Source organism: Zootoca vivipara, chromosome 1 (genome assembly GCF_963506605.1).
Source record: "Zootoca vivipara chromosome 1, rZooViv1.1, whole genome shotgun sequence".
Lineage (NCBI taxonomy): Eukaryota > Metazoa > Chordata > Lepidosauria > Squamata > Lacertidae > Zootoca > Zootoca vivipara.
In genome coordinates, this window is record NC_083276.1 from 93,967,037 (window position 1) to 93,989,592 (window position 22,556).

The window sequence follows — 22,556 nt, forward strand, 5'->3', positions numbered from 1 at the left end:
ATTTCTTTGCCCAAAGATAGTTGCCCGTTCCTTGTATCCCGAGAGGGTTTTGTCTTCCTTCGCCATAATTTATTGCACACTGTCTCAGACTCTGCAGAAGTTTCATGAGGAAAACTTTTTACCATGAACAGCTACTACCCTTGAGAATACACTGACTTTATGGCAGCATTAGGTATCCCTGTCACCAGGATATACTGCCGAGAAGAATACATTTTAAAGATGGCAATATGCCATTCACTATCTATTTAATTCTTTTGGATTCTTAAATGGACCTATTCCCATGACCCCATTCTACCATAGTCCCCTTTCTAGCTATGGTACTTCAAGGGAGTCAAAGACTAAGGACATTTTTACAGGTAAGGTTAGGAATATTCTTTTAATGTAACACGTCACCCAAGGTTGTTCACGCAGGAGAGGCAGTGGTAGTGATGTGTGCTTTAAAAAAAACCTATATATAAGCTACAGTCTTCATCCAAACCACCTTATGTGAAAATCCTAGATTTAAGCAGGGCTTGTGAGAAGAGTCAAAAATCTTTGGCTGTTGATTGAAATCACATCCAACTTGCCTGCTTCGACAAAAGCACTTCAGGGAGAATTCACTTCTAGTGAGACATTGTGCAAACATCCATCCATAGGGGAATGTCGTAGGACAACAGATGCCACGCTCTACATACAGTCCCATACTTACTAGATGGATCTGCAATCACATATGTTGCTAACAACTTGGTAAAAGGTAAAGGGACCCCTGACCATTAGGTCCAGTCGCGACCGACTCTGGGGTTGCGCGCTCATCTCGCATTATTGGCCGAGGGAGCCGGCGTTTTAGCTTCCAGGTCATGTGGCCAGCATGACAAAACCGCTTCTGGCAAACCAGAGCAGCACATGGAAATGCCGTTTACCTTCCCGCTGTTGCGGTTCCTATTTATCTACTTGCATTTTGACGTGCTTTCGAACTGCTAGGTTGGCAGGAGCTGGGACCGAGCAACGGGAGCTCACCCCGTCACAGGGATTCGAACCGCCGACCTTCTGATCAGCAAGCCCTAGGCTCAGTGGTTTAACCACAGCGCCACCTGGGACCCTAACAACTTGGTACCACTACATTAAAAAAATGTTCAGTACAAATCCAGAGAGACGACAGACTTCCTCCAGGTTTAAGAGAGGACAAAAATGTCCTCTCTCTGATTTGTACTGAACATTTTTTTAATGTAGTGGTTCAGGTTGAATTGTACAAAGCTGTTTTAAACTACACAAATAATTTCATGGATAGTTGCGGAAGACAACACTGATATAGCACAATGGCTGAAAGTGGGACCTGTGGCCCTATAAGCCTCAAGTTCAGGGGCTGCTAACTCGTAGCGCTACAGATGTTGCTGGAACTCCAGCTTCCATCAGCCTCAACCAGCACGGCTAATGGTCAGGGAAGATGGGAGTTGTAGTACAGGCACACCAAACTAGAATGGCTGTTGATTCAAGGTTGCCTCAGCCATAACTTCATGAGCCAGCCTTCCTCCTCAGGCTTCACCCTCACCTTTGAATGGCAACATGGGAGTGACAATACTGACCTGTCTGAAAGGATGGTGTTGCTATTCCATATATAACTTATTTGAAGCCCTTTTACACTACAATAAACAAAATAACTGGAAATTAAAGTATCTCATAACAAATTATGACTCTGTTAGTCAAGATTTGGAAGAGGAAAGTAATTTTCTTTAGATGAACTTGTCCCGATATTCTTCATTCTTGCCTTTTCAATGTACCTTTTTTTTTTTTAGTTAGTTTTGTTTCTTCACTTAATTCTCTCACATCCACTGCCCTCACCATAGTTGGAGGGTTTGGATCTTAAAAGGGCCAATGGTGCAGCAATCATCTTGACTCATGGCAATTTCTGATTTATGTGTATTAACGGGCTTGTTTCCTTGTAGCATTTCAGGTGTTCCATAACCATTAAGCCAGGATTCTAATTTGATCTTTGAAACAGGATAATTATCAATTATTGCTTCTTGAAAAACGAAAAAGAAACCGGTTCAACAAGGCTGTAATTATATTTAATACATGTTTTGCTTTTAACAGCAATTTGAAGTAAACATCGTCAACCTTTACAATTCACAACTAGTGAAGAGTTTATAGTGCTTATAAAGTTGTATCTAAAATATATCTTAGTCATCCTCTACAGAACATTTTGAAGACAGTCTAATATTATAATTACATATTATACAGTAGCTGCTTCTTCCCACCACTGTAATTAAGGCATTCCCATTACAAACCTCTCCTCCCAAAATTCTAGTACTGGCTAGTAGGTACATAAAAATCAACACATGTTTTGTTAAATGAAAAGCTACTCATCAACAGAAAAGCAGTAGTCCACAAGAATGACTTTGGGGTGACGTTGCATCATTGGCTGAAAGACATGGAAGAGTCGCTCAACTTATTCCAAGTGGCATTTTCAAACTGACCATGTGTTATCTCTCACTGACTGACACAACAGTGCAAGGCATGGTATACAAGGATGCCTGGTGAGTAGTTACAATATACAAAAGGTTCTATTCTCCATGTTCACGTTAATATACAAAGGATGAGATAAATATATGAAGATGTATGGAAGATTTAACACCACACTTGAACTTTTTCAGCAAGGTGGATGAAAACCTTCCCCATCCCCCTCATTACTGCTGGGTACAAAGAACACATGACACAAAAGCAAGCAAGATTTGTAAGTGGCAAATCTGTTAAGTCCTCCAAAGTTTGCAGAGTCTGTTACAGAATACAGTGGTATTCATAACATTCAATGAACATAGCCATGAACAGCCATCTTTTTTAGCTATTACATGCCATATTGTGAACTGAGGTGCCACACAATTGCTCCTCGTGCCTTCATAATTCTTTTCGCATTTCGTGTCAACTAGATTTAAAAACTACAACAACTGTGGGAAACGAGAGACCTGCTGTACTCCCAAGGCCATCTACTCTCAACAAGAGTTGCCCTAGACTATACATGTGAAACAGAAGGTGATCTCCTTTATAACTACTAGCTCTCTGCTGATATGCTCCAAGCTCACCTATCTATGGGAAGGCCCTGGAGAATACAAGCAATGACTAGAAACTTCAAAGTAAGAGATCTCTTGTACAGTTCACATAAAAAGCTCCACATATCTTACTGGTCTGTTGCTTAATTTAGTCATGCTACTGTTTTCCAAGGGCCAAATTGCCAGATTTAAGACTTCAAAATATACTCATGCCACAATTTTAACAAACACTTTAAACAGTTGGGTTGACCCATAAATATTAATCAGCAGGATAACAGGTGCAGTTGCAAGCTATGCCGGAATACTTAGCTCTCTGTTGACTCAATTTTAAAGTATCTCCACAATCCCAAGTGACATTTGTACCATTCAAGGAAATGCTTCAAAATTAAATCATATAAAAATACACAAAGTGTTTGCATTTCAGTGTGGAGGAGGGCATATAAGGAGATACACTAAAGCGCAAGTGCTTTCTCCGTAACATTAAGTCCATATGATGACACTGGAAACATTTCAGTGCTGCGGTGGGAAGCTACAACACCAAGTGGGAAGTCTGAGCTACTGATATTTTGCATATTATTTGCTTTTGCGCTTTTTCTTTTCTTTCCTTTTTTCTTTAAGTCTTACTGATTGCACATTTTCCTTCCGACATCTTCTTGTCCCAAGCTTTCATTGCATATTCTTCATATATTAGCATGCAAGCCTTAAAAACGCTGCTTAGTTAGTTTCTCTGTTCCACATTTTTTTTCATGAACACAACAATATACATTATTAAAGAAAAACAAAACGTTTTGTCTAAACACATCAGTTCTTTGGACCAAGCCCTTTCGAGTCACTGTAACACATTTTCTAAAAAAAACAAAAAACTTTTACATAATATTTCTTTTAAAAGGAAAATGTTCTTTAAAAGAATACGAGCAGCTCTCTAAAGCTAAATGAACGACGATGATAGAAGTAATGAAACTGGTCAAGTTTAGAACAGATTCAACTTATGCTTTTTACTTAGAATCAACAACTTTAGGGCTTCATTACAAGTAAGGCATTTTCCCTTTCTGCCACACCCCCAACCTCAATGGACACCTCTAATAAGAGTGTGCCAAGGTTACATCATACTCTGGCCTTCTTCGAGTCTGTTTAACCAAGCACAATCTAATGCAGGGATGGGAAACAATTTCCATCATCCCTCACCACTGCCTACGCTAGCTGGGGCTGATGGAAGCTGGAGTCCAACAACACCTGAAGGGTAAGGGGCTCCCAATCCCTGAACTATTGGGATCCTTTCATGTTTGCTGTAGCATACAACAATTATCCACTCATCCATTCTTTTCAATGGGGCCTGCATAGGAGAAGTTCACAGCAGATTGTGTCTTCTATCATCAGAATGCATGCGAGAATCCAAGCTTATGCATATGGTGGAAGAGTGAAACCTCCAACAAGTAAACAGAGGCTGATTTCACTGAATTTATAGAAGTTCGGGTTTTCCTATCATCCACAGATGACTTATTTTCAGGTGGTGTCAGGAGCATCACTCCATCTCAGCCACGTCTGCACTCGCAGCAGTGTTACTGCTGGTGTTGCATGAAGAGTCCTACAACAGAATGCACCTATTTACTGAGGAACATGACAGGCATGGACAGCATGACTGCAGCAGAAGCCTCACCTGTACGTATGCAGAATAGTTTAGATTGGCTTTACATCCAATATACAATCAACCCCATGACACGGAACAAGTTGGTTGTGTATAACTGTACCTGACATACAACTAACCTGTTGATTTTTTGGGTGGGGTGGGGTAGGGAAAAGTGAAGTCACAGCCTTGAATTATATTTCTTATTTACTGTCCTTAATGCCTTTTCAGGCCACCTTTACATCACTCTGGCCTGAATAATAAAATAGAAACACTCTAATAACATTTAATCTCCCAAGTTGTCCAGGGAAAGGTAAAAAAAAAAGGAATGCAACCAAAAGAGAGAGAGAGGGAGGGAGGGAGGGAGGGAGGGAGAGGGAGAGGGAGAGGGAGAGGGAGAGGGAGAGGGAGAGAGAGAGAGAGAGAGAGAGAGAGAGAGAGAGAGAGAGAGAGAGTTTGGTTTGGCACAGGAACATTATGCAAATAAGAGAATGGTATATGGCAAGACTAGCTTACTTTATAAAGTAAAGGCTCCTATCTAAAAACCAACACCTTGTCCAGCATGTTGCATTCCAGCAGAATTTCACACTGATCAGATACCAAGATGCCGGGATTTTCAAGTGAATTACAGACGTAGCAATCACAGATTGCAGTAAAAAGTGCCTTTTGCAGGTGGAACAGGCCAAGGGGGACAGCGAGTGAGAGCAGAAGAAGACACAAGGGAGGGTGACGGCTGTTTTGAAACACTATAAAGTACTCCTTGGTGCCAGTTCTTCCAGGTCTGTCATTCATCCTCCTTGAGAAAGGTATGCTTTGCTCTTTTTCAGTCCTGATGAGACTTTTCTGCAACAACTTTGCATTCGTACTACAAAATAAAAACACATAAGTTAAGTGGCAAGTGTCTCCAAGAATGACATGCACACAATAAAAATCGAGAACAAGAGATGCAAATGAGTGGAGCTCAGCATGGTCAATTTTCTGGGAGCCCAGCTTTCCACCTTATTCCTACAATCTGCAGGCTGAATCCAACGTTGTGTTGAGCCGACTTCCACTCACGCAGCAGGACTTCATGATCCTGTCATGCCCTCTGCAGCTTTCCCCACCCCCTACCAAACTTCTCTAGGTCTCCCAGCCATCCAGAGCAGGTTTTGAGGGCATGTTGTGGGGTAGGTTTACAGGGGTAGATGAGAAGATGAAGTCTCATTATGCAAGGGGGAGTTCTGCTCATGCACAGACAGCATCAGGTACACCCTGGGTTTTTTCCTACAAGGCACTGTGAACGGAATAGCGACTGTAGTTAAGTGGAGAACATGGCAGGGTTGGAAAGCACAGGTACTGCTTCCTGAACAGCAGTACAGTTATCTGGATGCGGCCTGCAAAGGATGGCTCACACATCTAAAGGTAGACAAGATTATTCACAAGTATGCTGCAAATAATCCCAGCACTGACAGACTTAACTTACCATTGCCAGCTGCCTGCCAATGTTCCCCATAGTTATTCCACCAGCAAAAAATATACAGGGTAACCAGGAACGCACATAAAGGAAGTCAGGAGATGTGTATCTAGGGAGAGACAGAGTCATGGTTAGGCCTGAAACAATGCACAAAGAAACAGGAAAACTCCGACACTCTGACGCTGTCGCCTGGGCTCAAGACTGCACTGGTACAAGTAACAGCTTGTGCTAATGCAACCGACACAGTCCCGTTTCTGAAAAATGAGGCACGGCCTGCTCACTGTGCATTGAAGCTTTGCAAAAAGACCCATAAGCAGCAATGCCCGGGACACCAGCCCTTGCCCAGCAGAGCTGATGGCAGATCTTCCACGGGAATCAGCACAACACCTTAAGTCCAGCCCACAATGCCAGAATGGGGCAGTGGAAGTCAATGCAGCCAGGCCCCTCCGCTTGTTCCCTGACCCCATGCTGCACCTCCATGTGACGCCAGGTTCCTTCCCTAGCTCCAAGTTTGAGATTGGAAAGGTAGCAATAGGGTTGTTGTTTTGGCCCTAGGCGCTTTGGCTAAGCTGCTCATAGGACATTGGCAATGAAACTGCCAAAACACCCCTAAGCTTTTCCCTTGACCTTGTAAGCTGGGAAGAGGGCAAGCACCTGCTGCAAGGTTGGGAACACAAGTGTGGGGTCCTGCTTGTGGTCATGCTGCTTGAACACCTCTCCCCTTCTATTTCTTCTTTTTAAACAGAGCAGGCCAGTGTAGAAGCACACAGTCCCAAAGCCAAAAGCATGCAAATTCCCGCACCTCAGATGCGATCTTGCACACCTCTGGGACATGTCCATTCTGTAGGGATTGATGCACGCTGGGCAAGGAGTCGGAATAGTTTTTTAGTATTTCATCGGCACCAACCCGATACCTCCTCTAATATCCTAGCATTACAATCGCCTTACTGAACAGAAAACACTTACTGATAAACTCCATTGTAGACGAGAAGCTGAGTCACCAATGTGGCAAGAAATGCAATTCCTATTCCCAGGCCGAAGCCACTTCGAGATCGATCGAACGTCCACCACAGCCCAATTGAAAGCGCAGCAAGTGTGAGGGACAACTGGATGTTGTTGGCAAAATCCACTTTCTGTGAGCGTCGTTAAGGAACAGTTTTGGAAGATCAGCGGAACACTGACTAATTGTTTTGGGGTTTTGCCTCAAAGGGATTGCCAGTAAGCATCACACAGCTCTGATTTTCCTGACACTGAACAGCTTTCCGAAAATCAGATCTAACTGGAACATCCCAGGCTGACCATTTGCAGCACTCTTAGGACTAGACCAAAGGCATGATGTTTCAAATGCATCTTTAGTAGGTATGCAATTACTCATGAGTGGGTGTTGTCTGGCAAAAGTACCTTCCTTGGGATAGCCACCTTGCTAAAAGTTTACATGCACCCTGTCATTAGCGAGAACTCCTGTGTCACGAGAATGTTATTTCTTAATACTTTATTGCTTCTCGCTGCTGTTTTATGGCCAAGCTTTCTTCAGCCACACTGGATTTTTTATTGTGTTTATTAAGTTATTTTAAACATGTAGCTTGAAACTGTTGTAAATCACCCTGAGTTAACAATGGAAGGGCAAATAATAAATTCACTGCCACGCCGGGGAGTGCACCAGGCATGCAATCCCAGTGAAGTGAGCAGGGCAGCTGTTGTTTAGCTTTTGGCCTCCTAGAAAAAAGTTTGGATGCGGCTGCCAACTTCATTACCATAGAGAAGGATACAGCACTGGCATGATTTATACCAACAAAGACCGCTACACACCGCATCACACTGGACCATTCCCTCTTAAATTTGTGTGGCTCTCCCAGGTGTCGATCCATGCAGGGGTACAATAACCCAATCACAGCTGTAAATAACAACAACAACAAAAGCGAAAGGAACAATTATGACTTCTGCCAAATTTGCCATTCGCTGACACTCCCTAAATTGGCTGATATCACACTGGAAACCATTCGTTACATTACTAGTTAATTTTATGAAACTGTATTTTTTTACAAATGGAAAGCTTTCCACAGATGGAAATACGCTAGCAAAAAAAAAAAAAAATTCGCCACTGCCCGTGCCTTTAACCTTGTTGAATGCCCTCCAGATGCTTTGTACTAGAACTTCCATTAGCCCCAGGCAATGTGGGGAACCATTGTGCTGGTTTTGACCTATAAAGCCTCATGCAGCTCACTTTCAAGGATTACCTGTCCCCACATGAACCAAGTCAGACTGTGTTCATCACCTGAGGCCCTTCTCCATGTGCACCCACTGAGAGAGGTGCAGAGGGTGGAAACATGAAAGGAAGCCTTTTGACTGATAGCATCCTGCTTGTGAAACACTCTCCCCCAGGAGGCATGCCTGGCACCACTGCTATGTATTTTCAGGCACCAGGCAAAAACATCTCTTTGAACCCAGGCTTTAGCCCAGGCATCCCCAAACTTCGGCCCTCCAGATGTTTTGGACTACAATTCTCATCTTCCCCGACCACTGGTCCTGTTAGCTAGGGATCATGGGAGTTGTAGGCCAAAACATCTGGAGGGCCACAGTTTGGGGGTGCCTGCTTTAGCCCCTTAATTTGGAGGGTTTTAGCTATCTGTGGCCTCTTTTAGTGGGGTGGGGTGTTTGAGACATATATGGATGTGTTTTTAGGTTCTCATTCTCTTTGGTTCCTAATACAGTGGTACCTCGGGTTACGAACTTAATTCGTTCCGGAAGTCCGTTCTTAACCCGAAACTGTTCTTAACCTGAGGTGCGCTTTCTCTAATGGGGCCTTCGGCTGCTGCTGGCGAGCGATTTCCGTTCTCATCCTGGGGCAAAGTTTGCAACCGGTGGTAACTACTTCCGGGTTACTGGAGTTTGTAACCTGAAGCGTTTGTAACCTGAAGTGTTTGCAACCCGAGGTACCACTGTATCCAGTTTTAATGTTTGTACCATTTTTGCAAGCTGCTTCGAGTCACCTTTGTGGGAAAAGTGGCTAATAAAAGCAAACAACAACAACAACAACAACATCAAACAACAAACAACAACAACAAACAACAGTGTGGGATGCTAGGAGCTGTACTCTAAACCTCCAGAGGGACCAGGTTGGAGAAGGATGGCAAAAGACAATCAAGCCAAACAAATGCTTGTGTCTAGAATTGCCATTCTAGGTATAAAATAAAAATGAAGCAAATGGTGCAGGAAAATGCTCAAGGATTTCAGATGGGCAAAAAATATTTTTTTAAAAAAAGGAACGATGATAGGCAGGCAGTTTATAGAGATAAAACGAGTCTCTAACTGTGACCAAAATATTCCAAGCGCACAACCCCCCACCCCCACCCCCGGAGAAAAGAAAGCTAACACATTCAGACAATTTACACAGACAATTCCTTTCAAATCTGAATCCTCTGTGAAATCTGTGGTGTATTAACTCCATGAGAAGGTACAAAAGAAAAGTAATTAGATGATGCAAGATACGTAGCCTTGAAGATTATCTTCAGCAGCAACAACAAAAATCTGTTTCCTAGACAATAGATAGGTTTATTGACCTGTATCAGAATCTGACAAGCAGCACCCCAGGAAAATATTGGCATATTATGGGAGGTTTACTGACAATAGAACCTTCCCCTAGTGTTGCCCCGACTCCACTGCCAAGAGGTTTCCGCTGATAAAAAGATCTTATGCAGCAACTGAATTCATTAAAGTATTGGCTGAATAAGTGGTAGGGAGACTGGAAAGGTATGTACCCTACCCTGCCACAGAAATCTAGATGCCATTGTACTACGGCAGCCTTACCCAACCTGAGGTTCTCCAGATGTTTTGGGCTATAACTCTCATCAGCCCCCACCAGCAGTTTGGCTTACAGAAATTCCGCTCATTCAAAAGAATTCAGCACACCATGCTACTTACTTAAGGCGAGCATTGCCTTGCAAAATTTAAGAACACTTCTACGATAAATCAGATTTTCAAAATGCATTTGGACCACCAAATGGGAATTGAAATCAGATATTATTATTTTTAAATGAAGTTGGATCACTGAATGGAAACTGACTGCCCATGACTGCTGTTTCTTTCCTAAACTGCAGCCATGGGAGGGGAGGTGAAATCTGGACTGGGACTGCGGAAGTGAAGTGTTGGCGTCCCCTCCCACCAGCCCTGGTCCAGATTAGCTAGGCCTCCCTCTCTGCCTAGGGCCAGTCATGTGGGTGGGAGCAGGGCCAGATTTAGGTTTGATGAGGCCCTAAGCTACTGAAGGTAATGGGGCCCTTTATATGTCCAGCTGTCCAGTTTGTCAACAACAAATTGTCGCTGTTTTTTGTCTTGAATATATGCTATATGGTAATTTATGGGCCTAATGGGTATCTAAAGCCATTTGCACATGTTGCCATGCAACCAGTCCATGCAGAATGTAGGCACCCTATATATAGGTAAAGTTACCCCTGACCATTAGGTCCAGGCGTGGACGCTCTGGGGTTGTGGCGCTCATCTCACTCTATAGGCCGAGGGAGCAGGTGTTTGTCTGCAGACAGCTTCCAGGTCATGTGGCCAGCATGACTAAGCCGCTTCTGGCAAACCAGAGCAGCGCACAGAAACGGTGTTTACCTTCCCGCCAGAGCGGTTCCTATTTATCTACTTGCACTCTGACGTGCTTTCGAACTGCTAGGTGGGCAGGAGCTGGGACTGAGCAATGGGAGCTCACCCCGCCGCGGGGATTCGAACCGCCGACCTTCTGATCAAGTCCTAGGCTCTGTGGTTTAGACCACACCACCACCTATATATAAATATGAGCAAACAAATGATATTTGAGGGAGCAAGCTAGCAGGCAGGGCCTATTACTTACATCATAGGAGCCTATACAACACAAAACACTGTTGCTGTATGTAGGTTTTATTTTATGTTTTTTATCTTACATTTTGGAAATTTACATCCAGGTTTTATTCCCTTTAAATTTTTTGGGGGGGGGGGCAAAGAGAGTGGGGCCCTAAGCTATAGCTTGTTTAGCTTATACATAAATCTGGCACTGTCATTGGCTCATTAGAAGCAATGACAAATGGAGAATGCCTGGCACTCTTTCCTCTGCCAGAATCTAAGACATCCCAGCAAGCTAATCCCTACTAGCAGCAAGTAGGGGAGCTGTAACTGGGTAGCACAGTTGCATGAATCCAGCATCTGCATATTCTCCGATGTGCACGCATGAGTTCTCAGAACAGGGCCAGCTCTTCATAGCCCCCCGGTGGCGCATTGCACCATGGCGGGGGGCTGGTAAGGTGGGCGCCGGCTTGGCAAGGAGGGCCAATCGCGCCCTGCGAGGGCGGGGCGGGCGGCGGAGCGATCTCCGCCCCTCAGCACCAGGGCGCGCGATCTGCTCAAGACGGCCCTGTCTCAGAACATCAGGTTCCTATGTGGAAAGTCGGGGCTACATGATGCACCTCCCACATCCGTGACTCTCAGTCCACCTCATTCTCCATGGCTCAGCAGAGGAGACAGGGAAGTGCATAGAAGCAAAAGGTTCACCTAGACCTCATGTTCCTCGTAATGACCGTTGCCCGGTTCATGTCCACAGGTCTCTTGGAGGAAAGGAGGAAGAAACGCCAAATGGTGCTTCTGTGCACTGAATAAATCCCGTGATGTTTTCCCTGATAAGGTTTCCCTCTGGCTGCATTTGTTCCGACATACCTGATGCTGTTCCACAGCAAAGCGGTACCCACCAAGCCGAGGAGAAGACGCTGGTGATCACATCCGGTGGAAACAAGGTGACGTTTCTTTGAATTTGTAGCAAGTTTAATACTAGAGCAAGAAAGACACCAATTAAAAACAGGACTATTCCGCGGATCATCAAGTTCAGGCTGTGGCTGGTCACCGAAGAAATGTACGGACCGCACTTCTTTGGGATGGATGGCTGCGTATCATCGTCATCTGCCATGGCCGCCTGTACTTACAGCAAAATGCAACGCATATGTTGGGAGAGAAGGGAGGATGGCCAAGAAGCTTGAAGCAATACTATTTTTCTTAATTCAGGGTGTACTCCAATTCCTGTGCAAAACAAAACAAACAAACAATATAATTATGGAGCACCCACATATATTCGAAGAAGGCTGCGGCAGCATGGCATTAACTCATGAAGACTTATACTAGCCAAATTCTGCAGCTTTCAATCCTTGTGCTACTGTACAAGGAATAAGTGGCCGGTAGATTCAACCCATTCCAAAGATGCTTCTGAGCAGAAAACAAGCACAGCCGCTCTGGGTACGTGTCTCAGCCACTCACTAAAATACAGAGGCATCAGGTTCTGTAATGAATGCACACTAATGTGTGTGAGCAAGAAAGGCTTGAGAGCATATATATATGCTATAAAAATAAGTTGCTGATATAAAGATAAATGTAGCATCACCTTAAAACATGCATAAGGAGGTGCTTTTCTATATGAAAAAATTAACACCCAGATATTCAGCTTAATTGGGAAGTATTCACAGCTTTCATTTATTTTAGTACAATAAAATTCTACTCCTCATTTGTGAATAAAAGCTTTAAATCCTGGGGTGGTATGCACCCAGGTTTTATTCAGAGTAGACCTATTGACACCCATGGACCTAACTTACCCATGCTCATTTATTTCAATAGGTCTACTCTATGTAAGACTTTGCTGAGTAACAACCATAACCGCCATCTCCCTAGAAGGAAGTTGCAGAAAACAAAATGGGAATAAAATGATTTTTACTAAACTTTCTGGTTCATCACCACTGCTTCAGGAATTATTTATTCTTGACAAAACTGATACTAGGACTTTTGATCTCTATTGCTGAAAGATTCAAGACCCGTCTCCCCAAAAGATGAGAAATGAACATGGAATGTCACAGGCAGCCAAACATTCATAGGGTAATGGTGAATCACAGAAGTAGCATAGCCTGTTTTCTCTTCTTTTGTTTTCTTTTAGCCAAAGCCTGGCACACATCATGTTACTACAAACATAAACATACAAAGTAGATGTGGCAACGTCCCAAAGAGGTGCTTCCACAAATTTCTGTGATAATAAGTTATTGGAGATTGCATAATAAACTCCACAACCTACGGTAGCTTTAAGTTGAACTTATCAGGAATAGAATCAGAGTAGCTGCACAGATAGTACAATGGCTAGGGTGTCGCTTTGATGGGGAAAGAAGACGCAGCAGTGTCGCTCCTTAGAAGTCAATGGAATTGTGTGCCTGATAATCGAATGATGACAACTTCAGTAACTGACTTGGTTAGATCAATATGCAAACAAAAGAATGGAAACACACCCAGGCATTATTAGGTGTTGCTGTGTGCCTCTCCTCTCCCCACAAAAACATCATTGAGTAAAGGGGCTTTGAAAGGTGTCCTCGATGAAGTGTGCATGCACACGAAAGCTCATACCAAAATTAAAACTTAGTTGGTCTTTAAGGTGCTACTGAAGGAATTTTTTATTAGGTTTTGTTAAGACATACAGTGCTACGGTCAGGTGAGTTCAAGGGGTGCTTGCGCAACTTTCTTTGCACACTTAACGCCGCGCCAGAAGAACAGAATATGCAGAGAAAATGACTAAGGTATGCTTTGAAATCAGAAACCTGGCTGGGCAAACTTGCGTAACTCCAAAGCTGGTGCCCTATGTGGTAGAACAGAAAAAGGGAGCCTTTCAGTGAGTGTGCATGTATATCTGAAGCACTTCATAGGAATAGGGGAGCTGTCTTCCCGGATCAGACTAAAGAGATATCAATTCTAACATCCTATTTCCAACAGGAGCCAGCTAGGTGCTGACAAGCAGGACAGGGAATGAAACAGTCAACCCAAACCCTTTGGTGCTCAGTATTATTATGTTATTATTTCTTGTTTCATCTATGAGTCGCTTCCCATGAGGCATCCCAAAGTGATTCACAGTATAATAAAAACAAGTTTTAAATCTGATACAGAGGTAAAGATCTCTATTTTGAATGTTTGCTGAAACAGGAATGTCTTTAGCACTTACTGAATGACAACAGAGGAGTTGCCTCTCTGATATGTAGCAGACATAGATATGTCCCAAAGGGGAGATGCTCCCATCCTAATTCTGGCCCGATTCTGAAATGAACCTCTTTGATAGGGTGGTACCTGCAGGATTCCCTCTTTGGAAGGGCACAGTGATCAGTTGGTTACGTAGGGGATGAATCAATGTTTCAGTTATCCTTGTTTAGATAGCATCGTTCAGAAAACAGAACTCACTGTGTAGGTGGTGTCTTGAGCTCCATGGTGAGGTATGCTGCATGTATAGGCAAACCCCTCTCAAATTTTTGCAGCGTTTCTAAGCTTAACTCCATTCAATTGCTTGGAAAAGCAGAAGTCACCCACAGAAGCTTCAGCTGAGCCACACAATCAACTCTTACTCTGAACTCATAACCTAAGCCTTCAAAAAGCATTTCTTGTGCCCTTTTCTATATTTTGCCCCCAATGTCTTAGCCATCTGCCTTCCCTCAAGGCTTTTCATCCAACTGACCACAAGCTCTTCAAAATCAAAAATATTACCACCAAAAGATGGACCGCTGAAAGCATGGGTGCTGTGTTGACAATTGATGCATTCTTTCAGAACCTGCACACTAGATGTGGGCAAAGATCCACCACCACCTATTGCTTCCCACCTGCGTATCTGGTGCAAAGGGATCCCAAAGGATTCCATATACTGTAAGCTATACAGAACCTTGCTAGACTACCTTTGTGGAAGTGGGTTGAAGAGTGATTGCAACTTCCTTTTTTCATTCTTTACTATGCTCAGTTGGCAATTTGTTGGGTGCAGAAGTGCAGGCCAGCAGCAGTACTCCGCACCTGCAGGCAGTTCTGTGTGCTCCGAGAATCTGCTGAATAAGAGGTGGTATAGGAGAAACAAGCAGTCTCTTGCTGCTACATCTCCTCCACTTGCTTATGAATAAGCGCCATCAAAAGATGCAAACGATTGGCAGCTTCAGAATGTGCAAAACAACGCTTCTGGGGGAGGGTTTCCCCCTCCCTTTAACGTTCCAGTTGACTAAGCTGTCAGTCAAAATACTTGTTATACATGAATGTGACACTGGAACCATGTAGAACAAGGTATTTGATTGACAGGTTGGAAAAAGAGGTGTCTGAAAAAGGAATTCTGCCAGTCTGATCCAGAGGGTGTGTAGGGAGAGCTAGTGAGGAGTGTGGAATTTTCTTGAGTACCTGATGTAGAAGGCATAGAAGTAGGCCTTAGTTATGTGATCATGTGGGTGGTTGTTTCTGTTTTGTTTCGAAGGCTGATTTCCCCACTCCCAACTCTGCAATTTATGCAGCCTAAGCTTTCCTCTGGTCCAGAATGACCTTGTCATAACATTCTTTGCTCTGGTGACCATCAGGTCTCACTTTTAGTTAATTGCCATCTCTGTGCAGACTTCCTATAGTAGTTCCCTATCACTTGCAGTTCTCTTCACAGTTCAATAGTCAGGTTGCCTACTGATCTAGGCAACCACAGGTACATTACAGTGTTTTGCTACAAAGCAGGAAACAGAGTTTTCAGACTCTGCTATTGGGTTTTGGAAGGTCCTCTATTGTTTGAAACCTGTGTACATTCAAGACTGCATCCAGAACCTCATTCTGGGTTTATAGTCAGACATCAAACGCAGTTCTGAGGCCATGTGCCAATGACATAAATAAGCGGGCAATGCCTTGGCCTGATGGCACAGTCCCCAATATAGGTAGAAAAATACCACAAAACAGCTATAAAATAAAAAGTTTTTTAAAAAGATCCAAGGGAAGCTACAACAGCAGTCCAAAAAAATTTTTTTTAACGCCAAATCAGTTAAAACCAATTCAAATATATTTGCAAGGGAGCTTGCAGGACAGAGGCCTGTATAAATAAAAATGTATTTTGCCTGCTCCTCGTCAATTGAAAGCTAAGCCAAGTGTTCGTTCCCCACCAACAATTTTTTGTAAATCCCCTAAAGCAGACATGACAAGGCCGTCAGTCATTTTTCAGTTATTTTACATATAAAACAGAACGGTCTTACATTTTCTGGGGGATTGTTGTTGTTGTTTAGTCGTGTCCAACTCTTCGTGACCCCATGGACCAGAGCACGCCAGGCACTCCTGTCTTTGCTGGGGGATAGGGGACACAATAAAGTATTTACAACAGCTCAATAGATTTCTGTGCAGAGACTATTGCCCAGGCAGGACCTTTTGTGGCTGCATATGGGGTCCTGTTTTCTGTGATGCCCACCTCCTTATCAACTCTCAACTTGGCTTCTTGCCACTGTGCTAGGTATAGTTACCCTCACATAAGAGTTATCTTCTCTCCAGAATGCCAGCAAGAAGAATTTTTCTATTTTGCGTGAGTAGCCTACATGCCAGAACCCTATATAAACGCAGGCCATCAGATAACTGAATGTGGTGCAGAGGAAGAGCTCTCATCACAGAGAATGGCTGGCTAAGCAGCAGCACACATGGCACCATGAAAGTGAAACAAGTAAAAGGTGTAGGGCAAGAAGGGAAAAGAGGGCTTAGATGCACTTGCAGAGATCCTCTCCGCATGCATATGGAAGGTTCTATGGACTAAGGAAGGACAAATTTGTATATTTCCTGCCTGGGTTAATTTTGCACATGTTCATTCACAAACTCATTCCTGCTTTAAAATGCTGTTGTTGTTGTTTAGTCATTTAGTCATGTCCGACTCTTCGTGACCCCATGGACCATAGCACCCCAGGCACTCCTGTCTTGCACTGCCTCCCGCAGTTTGGTCAAACTCATGTTCGTAGCTTCGCGAACACTGTCCAACCATCTCGTCCTCTGTCGTCCCCTTCTCCTAGTGCCCTCAATCTTTCCCAACATCAGGGTCTTTTAAAATGCTATTTGCTTTTAAACAATCTGCCAAACGTATTTGTATTAATTTATAGAATCATAGAGTTGGAAGAGACCACAAGGGCCACCCAGTCCAACCCCCTGCCAAGCAGGAAACACCATCAAAGCATTCCTGACATATTTTATCTCACTGTGTGCATTTCTAAACATGTTTTATCCTAAAATAACTCATTTGGTTTGTTGTTGTTGAGCCAAGAACTGCATCACAAAATTTGGAGAAATACAAACTCCAAAGGATAATTAGTCCAATCTGCAAGGAAACACAAATCAGGCCAGTTCACACTGGAATTCACAGAAACTGAATTGTAGCTGCACCCCGAGATACCTTTAATTTATAAATCAATTTCTCAAAAATGAGACTAAAGATGACTCGACTATTAACTATTACAATACTTAACTATATTAACTCTTCTTGAGCAATGCACCAGTATCACACAAATTTATGGTTAGGTGGCACATAAAGCAAGGTAAGAAAAGATCTCCTGTATTGAAGCAACTCTTGCAAAGCTCCCTTGTGAAGGTATTGCACCATCAGTGGCCTTGAAAAATGAAAGCATTTTCAAAAGAAATACTCAGTCTGGAATGTTCACAAATTATTCCAACCTTTTCTGAGACGATGGGGAGCAAATATCCTAAACAACAAGATTTAGCAGATTTCCTATTGATTTTAAATGAAATGATTTTAAATTGCATTCTGTATGAACAACACAAACACACCTCCTTTGTACAGTACCACAATAACTAGACTCACAAATATGAGTCTGCTTATTTTTGTTTGGTTTGTTATTTCAACCATTATTTGTGGTTGCCATGCCAGGTAGCACCATGCAAGGTATTTTCTCTTCCTGGTGAGGTTTGCTACGGCCTTTGGCCAGGAGCCAAGTGACTATCTTGTTCTCAGTGTACATTACAGGGGCACTGCAAGCAGATTTAGTGGATCCTATTTATACAGCCATTGACCACACAATAGCAGATTCAAAACAAATGCACAGATTGACCTGTATGGGCAGCTATCTGTAGGCAACCACTTCAATGAAATTGCCATTACCATGCTTCTACAACCCCTCAAGAAACTTGGTGATGGTACAACTCAGCTTGGTGAGTTCCAGAGAGGACACATAGCCATGTGGTAGCTTACCTCATGTGGTTCCATCTATAGTCACCTAGTAAGGCATGGTTGAAATGTAAGAGCAATAATGATGGACAAATAAAAATTGTCTAACACTGCAGGCCAACCCTGAGACAGGAACAATCTACATACGCACAGGAAGGACTTGAATATATTTCTACTGCCGCTGGTGATGCAGATTGACGTTGCTTTTAAATCCCTCAAGTTAATAAATAAAAAAACCTGAACAAACTCTCCCCCACCTCACTTTATTCTTAGATGGAATTGATAAGAGCTTGATATAAACCTTGTACATAATTATACATCCTTGAAGAAATAAAACTAGAATAAGTGTGTGTGTGTTTGGGGGGGGGGAATGTGAAGATACCTTTTCAAAAAGCAGAAAATTTGTTGCATCAAAAAAACAGAAAACAAAGAAAGCGCCTGAATACTAAAACCCACACTACATCCACTCCCTGTTATGTCTTCTGTGACGTAGTCAGTGACCTGATGAAGGGCCTTGTCCTAAAGGGATGACCTCTACTGCAGGAAGCAATCTGGTGGACATTGTGTTGCAGTTAGTTGGGAGCACTGAGCTAGGACCAGGTTCAAACCTCCTTTCAGGCATGGACTCACTGGGTGGTGATGGGATGAAATTTGGGCAGGCAGGGGAAGTTTGGCAAAACGACATCATTTTGCCTTGCACTTCCTTTTATGCACACAGGTGGGATAGAAATAAAAACAGCACGCAAGAAGAAACCTTCATTTCTGGCTTCGATGTAGGCTAGCTACTTCCTGAACTGGATGGTCTTTGAACCAGCCAATTTGGGCTGTCCCAAGTTCAGGTTTGGCTGGTTAGAGCTACTGAAGATAATGGAGCCCTTTATATGTCCAGCTGTCCTTTGTCAACAACAAATTGCCGCTGTTTTTTGTGTTGAATATATGCTATAGCAGGCACCCCCAAACAGCAGCCCTCCAGACTTTTGGCCTACAACTCCCATGATCCCTAGCTAAGAAGACCAGTGGTCAGGGATGATGGGAATTGTAGTCCAAAACGACTGGAGGGCCGAAGTTTGGGGATGCCTGTGCTATAGGGTAATTTATGGACCTGATAGGTCCATACACAACACAATTTGTTTTTTATTTGTTTTTATTTGTTTTTATCTTATATTTTGGAAATGTACATCCAGTTGTTTTTTCCTTTAATTTTTTTTTGGGGGGGTCCCAAGAGAGTGGGGCCCCTAAGCTATAGCTGGCTTAGCTTATCCGGCACTGGGTGTGGGTGTCTGGAAAGACAACAGGTTCCCTGCGCCTTGTCTTGGCTCTCGACCTGGCGATTCAGCTGCGATCCCTGGTTTGCAGGGGGTTGGACTAGATGACCCTTGGGGGAATCCCCTCCCAACCCTACAACTCTCTCTACGAAAACATGTGTCGTTCTCTCCGGCTTGACAGGAGGGCAAGGAGCAGCAAGCACCCTTTGCAAAAGTAGCGCCGTCTAGACGGGTGGTGGTGGTGGCGGCGGCATGACAATCACCCCTAAGGCTGACCGTCTGTCTGACTGTCTGTCTGTCTCCCTCTGACTGACAGGCGTCAGGAGCCGCTAAACTCCGTCACCTTAAACCAGGAGAGGCAGGAGGGGTGCGGGGAAGGCTCTACAGCTGCCTATTAGGTATAGATATACGTAGACATAGAGACATGTGGGAGCCCCCCGCCCCCTCTGCTGCGGCTGCTGCATCCCCTCCGAAGCGCCCTCCCCGCTCGCCGGCTGCAGCCCCGCGGCCGAGTCCCGCTCCCTCTCCGCCCGCCCCGCCGCCGCCACCGCCGCAAACACGCCGAGTTCTCTACTTACTCTGCCTCCGCCATCTTCTCCCTCCCCTGCCTGCCTGCCTGCCTGCTAGTCTCCGCCTCCCGCGTCTCCTCTAACCCGGCAGCGGGCTCGCCTTGCCGACGACGACGACGACACCTGACTCGGGGGAAAGCCGCTTCCGCCGAGCCGCGGAGGCTGCAGGGAAGTCCGGGGCCCGAGAGCCCGGGAGACCGGGCGTGGGGGTGGGGTGGGCGCGGGTTGGTTTGCTTGCTTGAGCGGGGCGAGAGAAGAAATTCGAGTAAACTCTTCCATCATTATCATCATTATTATTAGACAGATATGCTAGCTTCAAAGTAGGAAAGAGTGGTTGTGTCTGCGTTTGGGTCCTGTCGCATTTTCTGAGCCATGCGAATTTAAATTGCTGCGCAGGGAAATACGCAGCGGGTTAGATTTATAACTGGTCGTCCGTTTTAAAACTTAATGTATATTTTTACCCGGATTTGGATGCAACAGAATTCGCTCCTTTGCCCATAGTGGTCAATCGTTGGACCATTAATTGTTTGCTAAAAGTAAAAGTTAGCAATGCTATTTATACTGTATTTAAAACTGAATGGTTATTGCACCCAATTCCATACAACACCTTTATTGGCATATAGGTTATTGCACCCAAAGCTAACAGCAGTGCTGTAGCCAACTCTTTTTTTTTCCCTTGGCAGACCCCTTGAGAGAAGTATGGTACTGTAGCTTTTCCTTCATCACATCAGCATCTTCACAAGCAAAATTGCTGCTTGGCCAGCAGTTGTTAAACTCCTAAGGGCCCTGCCTGGAAAAATGAAACAAAATAGCAAGCCTAAAATGTTTACAATAAAAATTGAAATCGAAGTAAGTTGTATAATGTTCCTCCACAAAACTGCATTGTGCTGTATTTTTAAATTCATCAGAATAATAAAGAGCAACTGCCAATTGGATAATTGTTATTCATTACTTATTCTTTACACATGGAAAGAAACTTTACAGTTTCTTTAGAATATTATCCCATCCCAAGGACAACTGTTCAGTATTCCCCTTTTTAAAACAAAAACTAGGGCTGTAGGTTTTATTGATTGACAAATTAAATCCATTTAAAGAAATCTGCCATGCAAAAACAATTACTAATGGATGCCTACAATAGTGAAGATTGGGTATTTATGGTTCTGGCTACTATTTCATTTGACCTGTCAGATTTATTGCAGGATAAGAGAATTCCTTTCCTAAGGTGTAGTGACCTTTTCTGGTGAAGATAAGCTTTCTTGCACATCACTCCTGCCTGAGGCTAGAGACTCTCACATATGCAATAAGTATACAGTGGTACCTCTACTTACGAATGTTTCTACTTACGAATGGAGCTCCGTCCGCCATCTTGGATGCAGTTTAGATAGGATTTTTTCTACTTACGAATTTTTAGAATTTCTTCTCCCAATGTATTCATATGGGATTCAACTTACAAATTTTTTCGACTTACAAATGTGCCTTCGGAACGCATTAAATTCATAAGTAGAGGTACCACTGTACCTCAAAATCTTAATTCAGGAGATGTCTGTCTTTTCAAGGTACTGCTACTATTTCATTGCTTAACTGAGTGGAGTTACAGTGGAACAGTTGTCTTGGAGCCAGTTCACGGTGCTTCCCAGATGTGTACTTACCACAATTCCACAAATTTGTATATGAAGGAAGCATGTATCAAGGATGGGACACTATGGATTGCGCCAAGAAGAAGTGACTCTTGCCACAGCAAGTACTTGTGAATTCTGCCATGGACACCAGGACAAATAGGGCTGCCATATTTTCCCCTGCATGAAACACTTTGCTGCATAACATGCAGAAACCAACAGGTGCGACTTATTCTAGATTGTGATGGATTGCTGGAATACACTCCTGGTGAATTTTGCCTGTGTTGCATCTATTCAAGTAAAGTGGATGACAGCCTTACAAGTGTGAACAGCTTTTGTGAGAGTGTGGCTGGAGTAGATTTGGCACAGTTGGGTGTCATTCATCAGAGGGGCAGGCCGTTGGCTGAAGTGCAACACGTCTAAGGGTCAGGAGATCAAACTGAGTCAAGTTCAGTACTTAAAGAATGAAACATTCGGCATGGTAGCAGGTTTAAGGAACACAGCCAAACCCAGAAGATAGCAATAGAGCCTGCAGCAGCAGTCAGGCATCAAAAAAGTAGGGTGACGATGGTAACCACCCTCAAAGGCTTGTAGATTGCTGCAGTGACAGGCCCACTGTGGCACGATGCAAGTATTTTAACACTTCAGTGCTAGCTAATGGCTTTATAGCCCTCAATTCTTCAGTAAGCTAGGGGGTTTGGCCTCCCTGGCACACAGGGGCAGGTCGTCATGAACCAAGACACACTTGCAAAGGTGACCTAGCCATAGCTACCTCAATTTTGAGCAGGCCATTTTATCTGTCAATGACAAAATAATACATTTATATTTTCTGCCAGATTTTTAGACTGCCCTTCCACCATACATAATGACCTCACGATGATTTCCAAAAAAAACACAGATCCTATTTAACATAAAAGAACAGTAAGACTACTTCATAGAATCATAGAATCATAGAGTTGGAAGAGACCACAAGGGCCATCCAGTCCAACCCCCTGCCAAGCAGGAAACACCATCAAAGCATTCCTG

General features: G+C 43.7%; 1 protein-coding gene across 11 annotated transcripts; it reads right to left on the reverse strand.

Moving 5' to 3' along the window:
- Positions 1-1,789: 1,789 nt before the first annotated feature.
- INSIG2 (insulin induced gene 2) lies at positions 1,790-20,027 on the reverse strand. Of its 11 annotated transcripts, none has more exons than XM_035130005.2 (8): positions 19,924-20,025; positions 16,120-16,207; positions 12,052-12,145; positions 11,789-11,899; positions 7,870-7,994; positions 7,067-7,233; positions 6,110-6,209; positions 1,790-5,512 (listed from the first exon to the last, which is right to left on the reverse strand). In XM_035130005.2, the coding sequence occupies exons 5-8, from the start codon at positions 7,966-7,968 to the stop codon at positions 5,471-5,473; spliced, it is 408 nt and encodes a 135-aa protein (XP_034985896.1). In that variant the 5' UTR covers positions 7,969-7,994; positions 11,789-11,899; positions 12,052-12,145; positions 16,120-16,207; positions 19,924-20,025; the 3' UTR covers positions 1,790-5,470. The 11 variants fall into 11 exon arrangements, 10 of the variants coding, with proteins under 10 accessions (XP_034985896.1, XP_034985888.1, XP_060135149.1 ...); XM_035129997.2 differs by having other exon boundaries at positions 13,182-16,207; XR_009558226.1 differs by having other exon boundaries at positions 1,790-3,056; positions 3,133-5,512; positions 11,789-16,207; positions 19,924-20,027.
- Between the last annotated feature and the right edge of the window lie 2,529 nt (positions 20,028-22,556).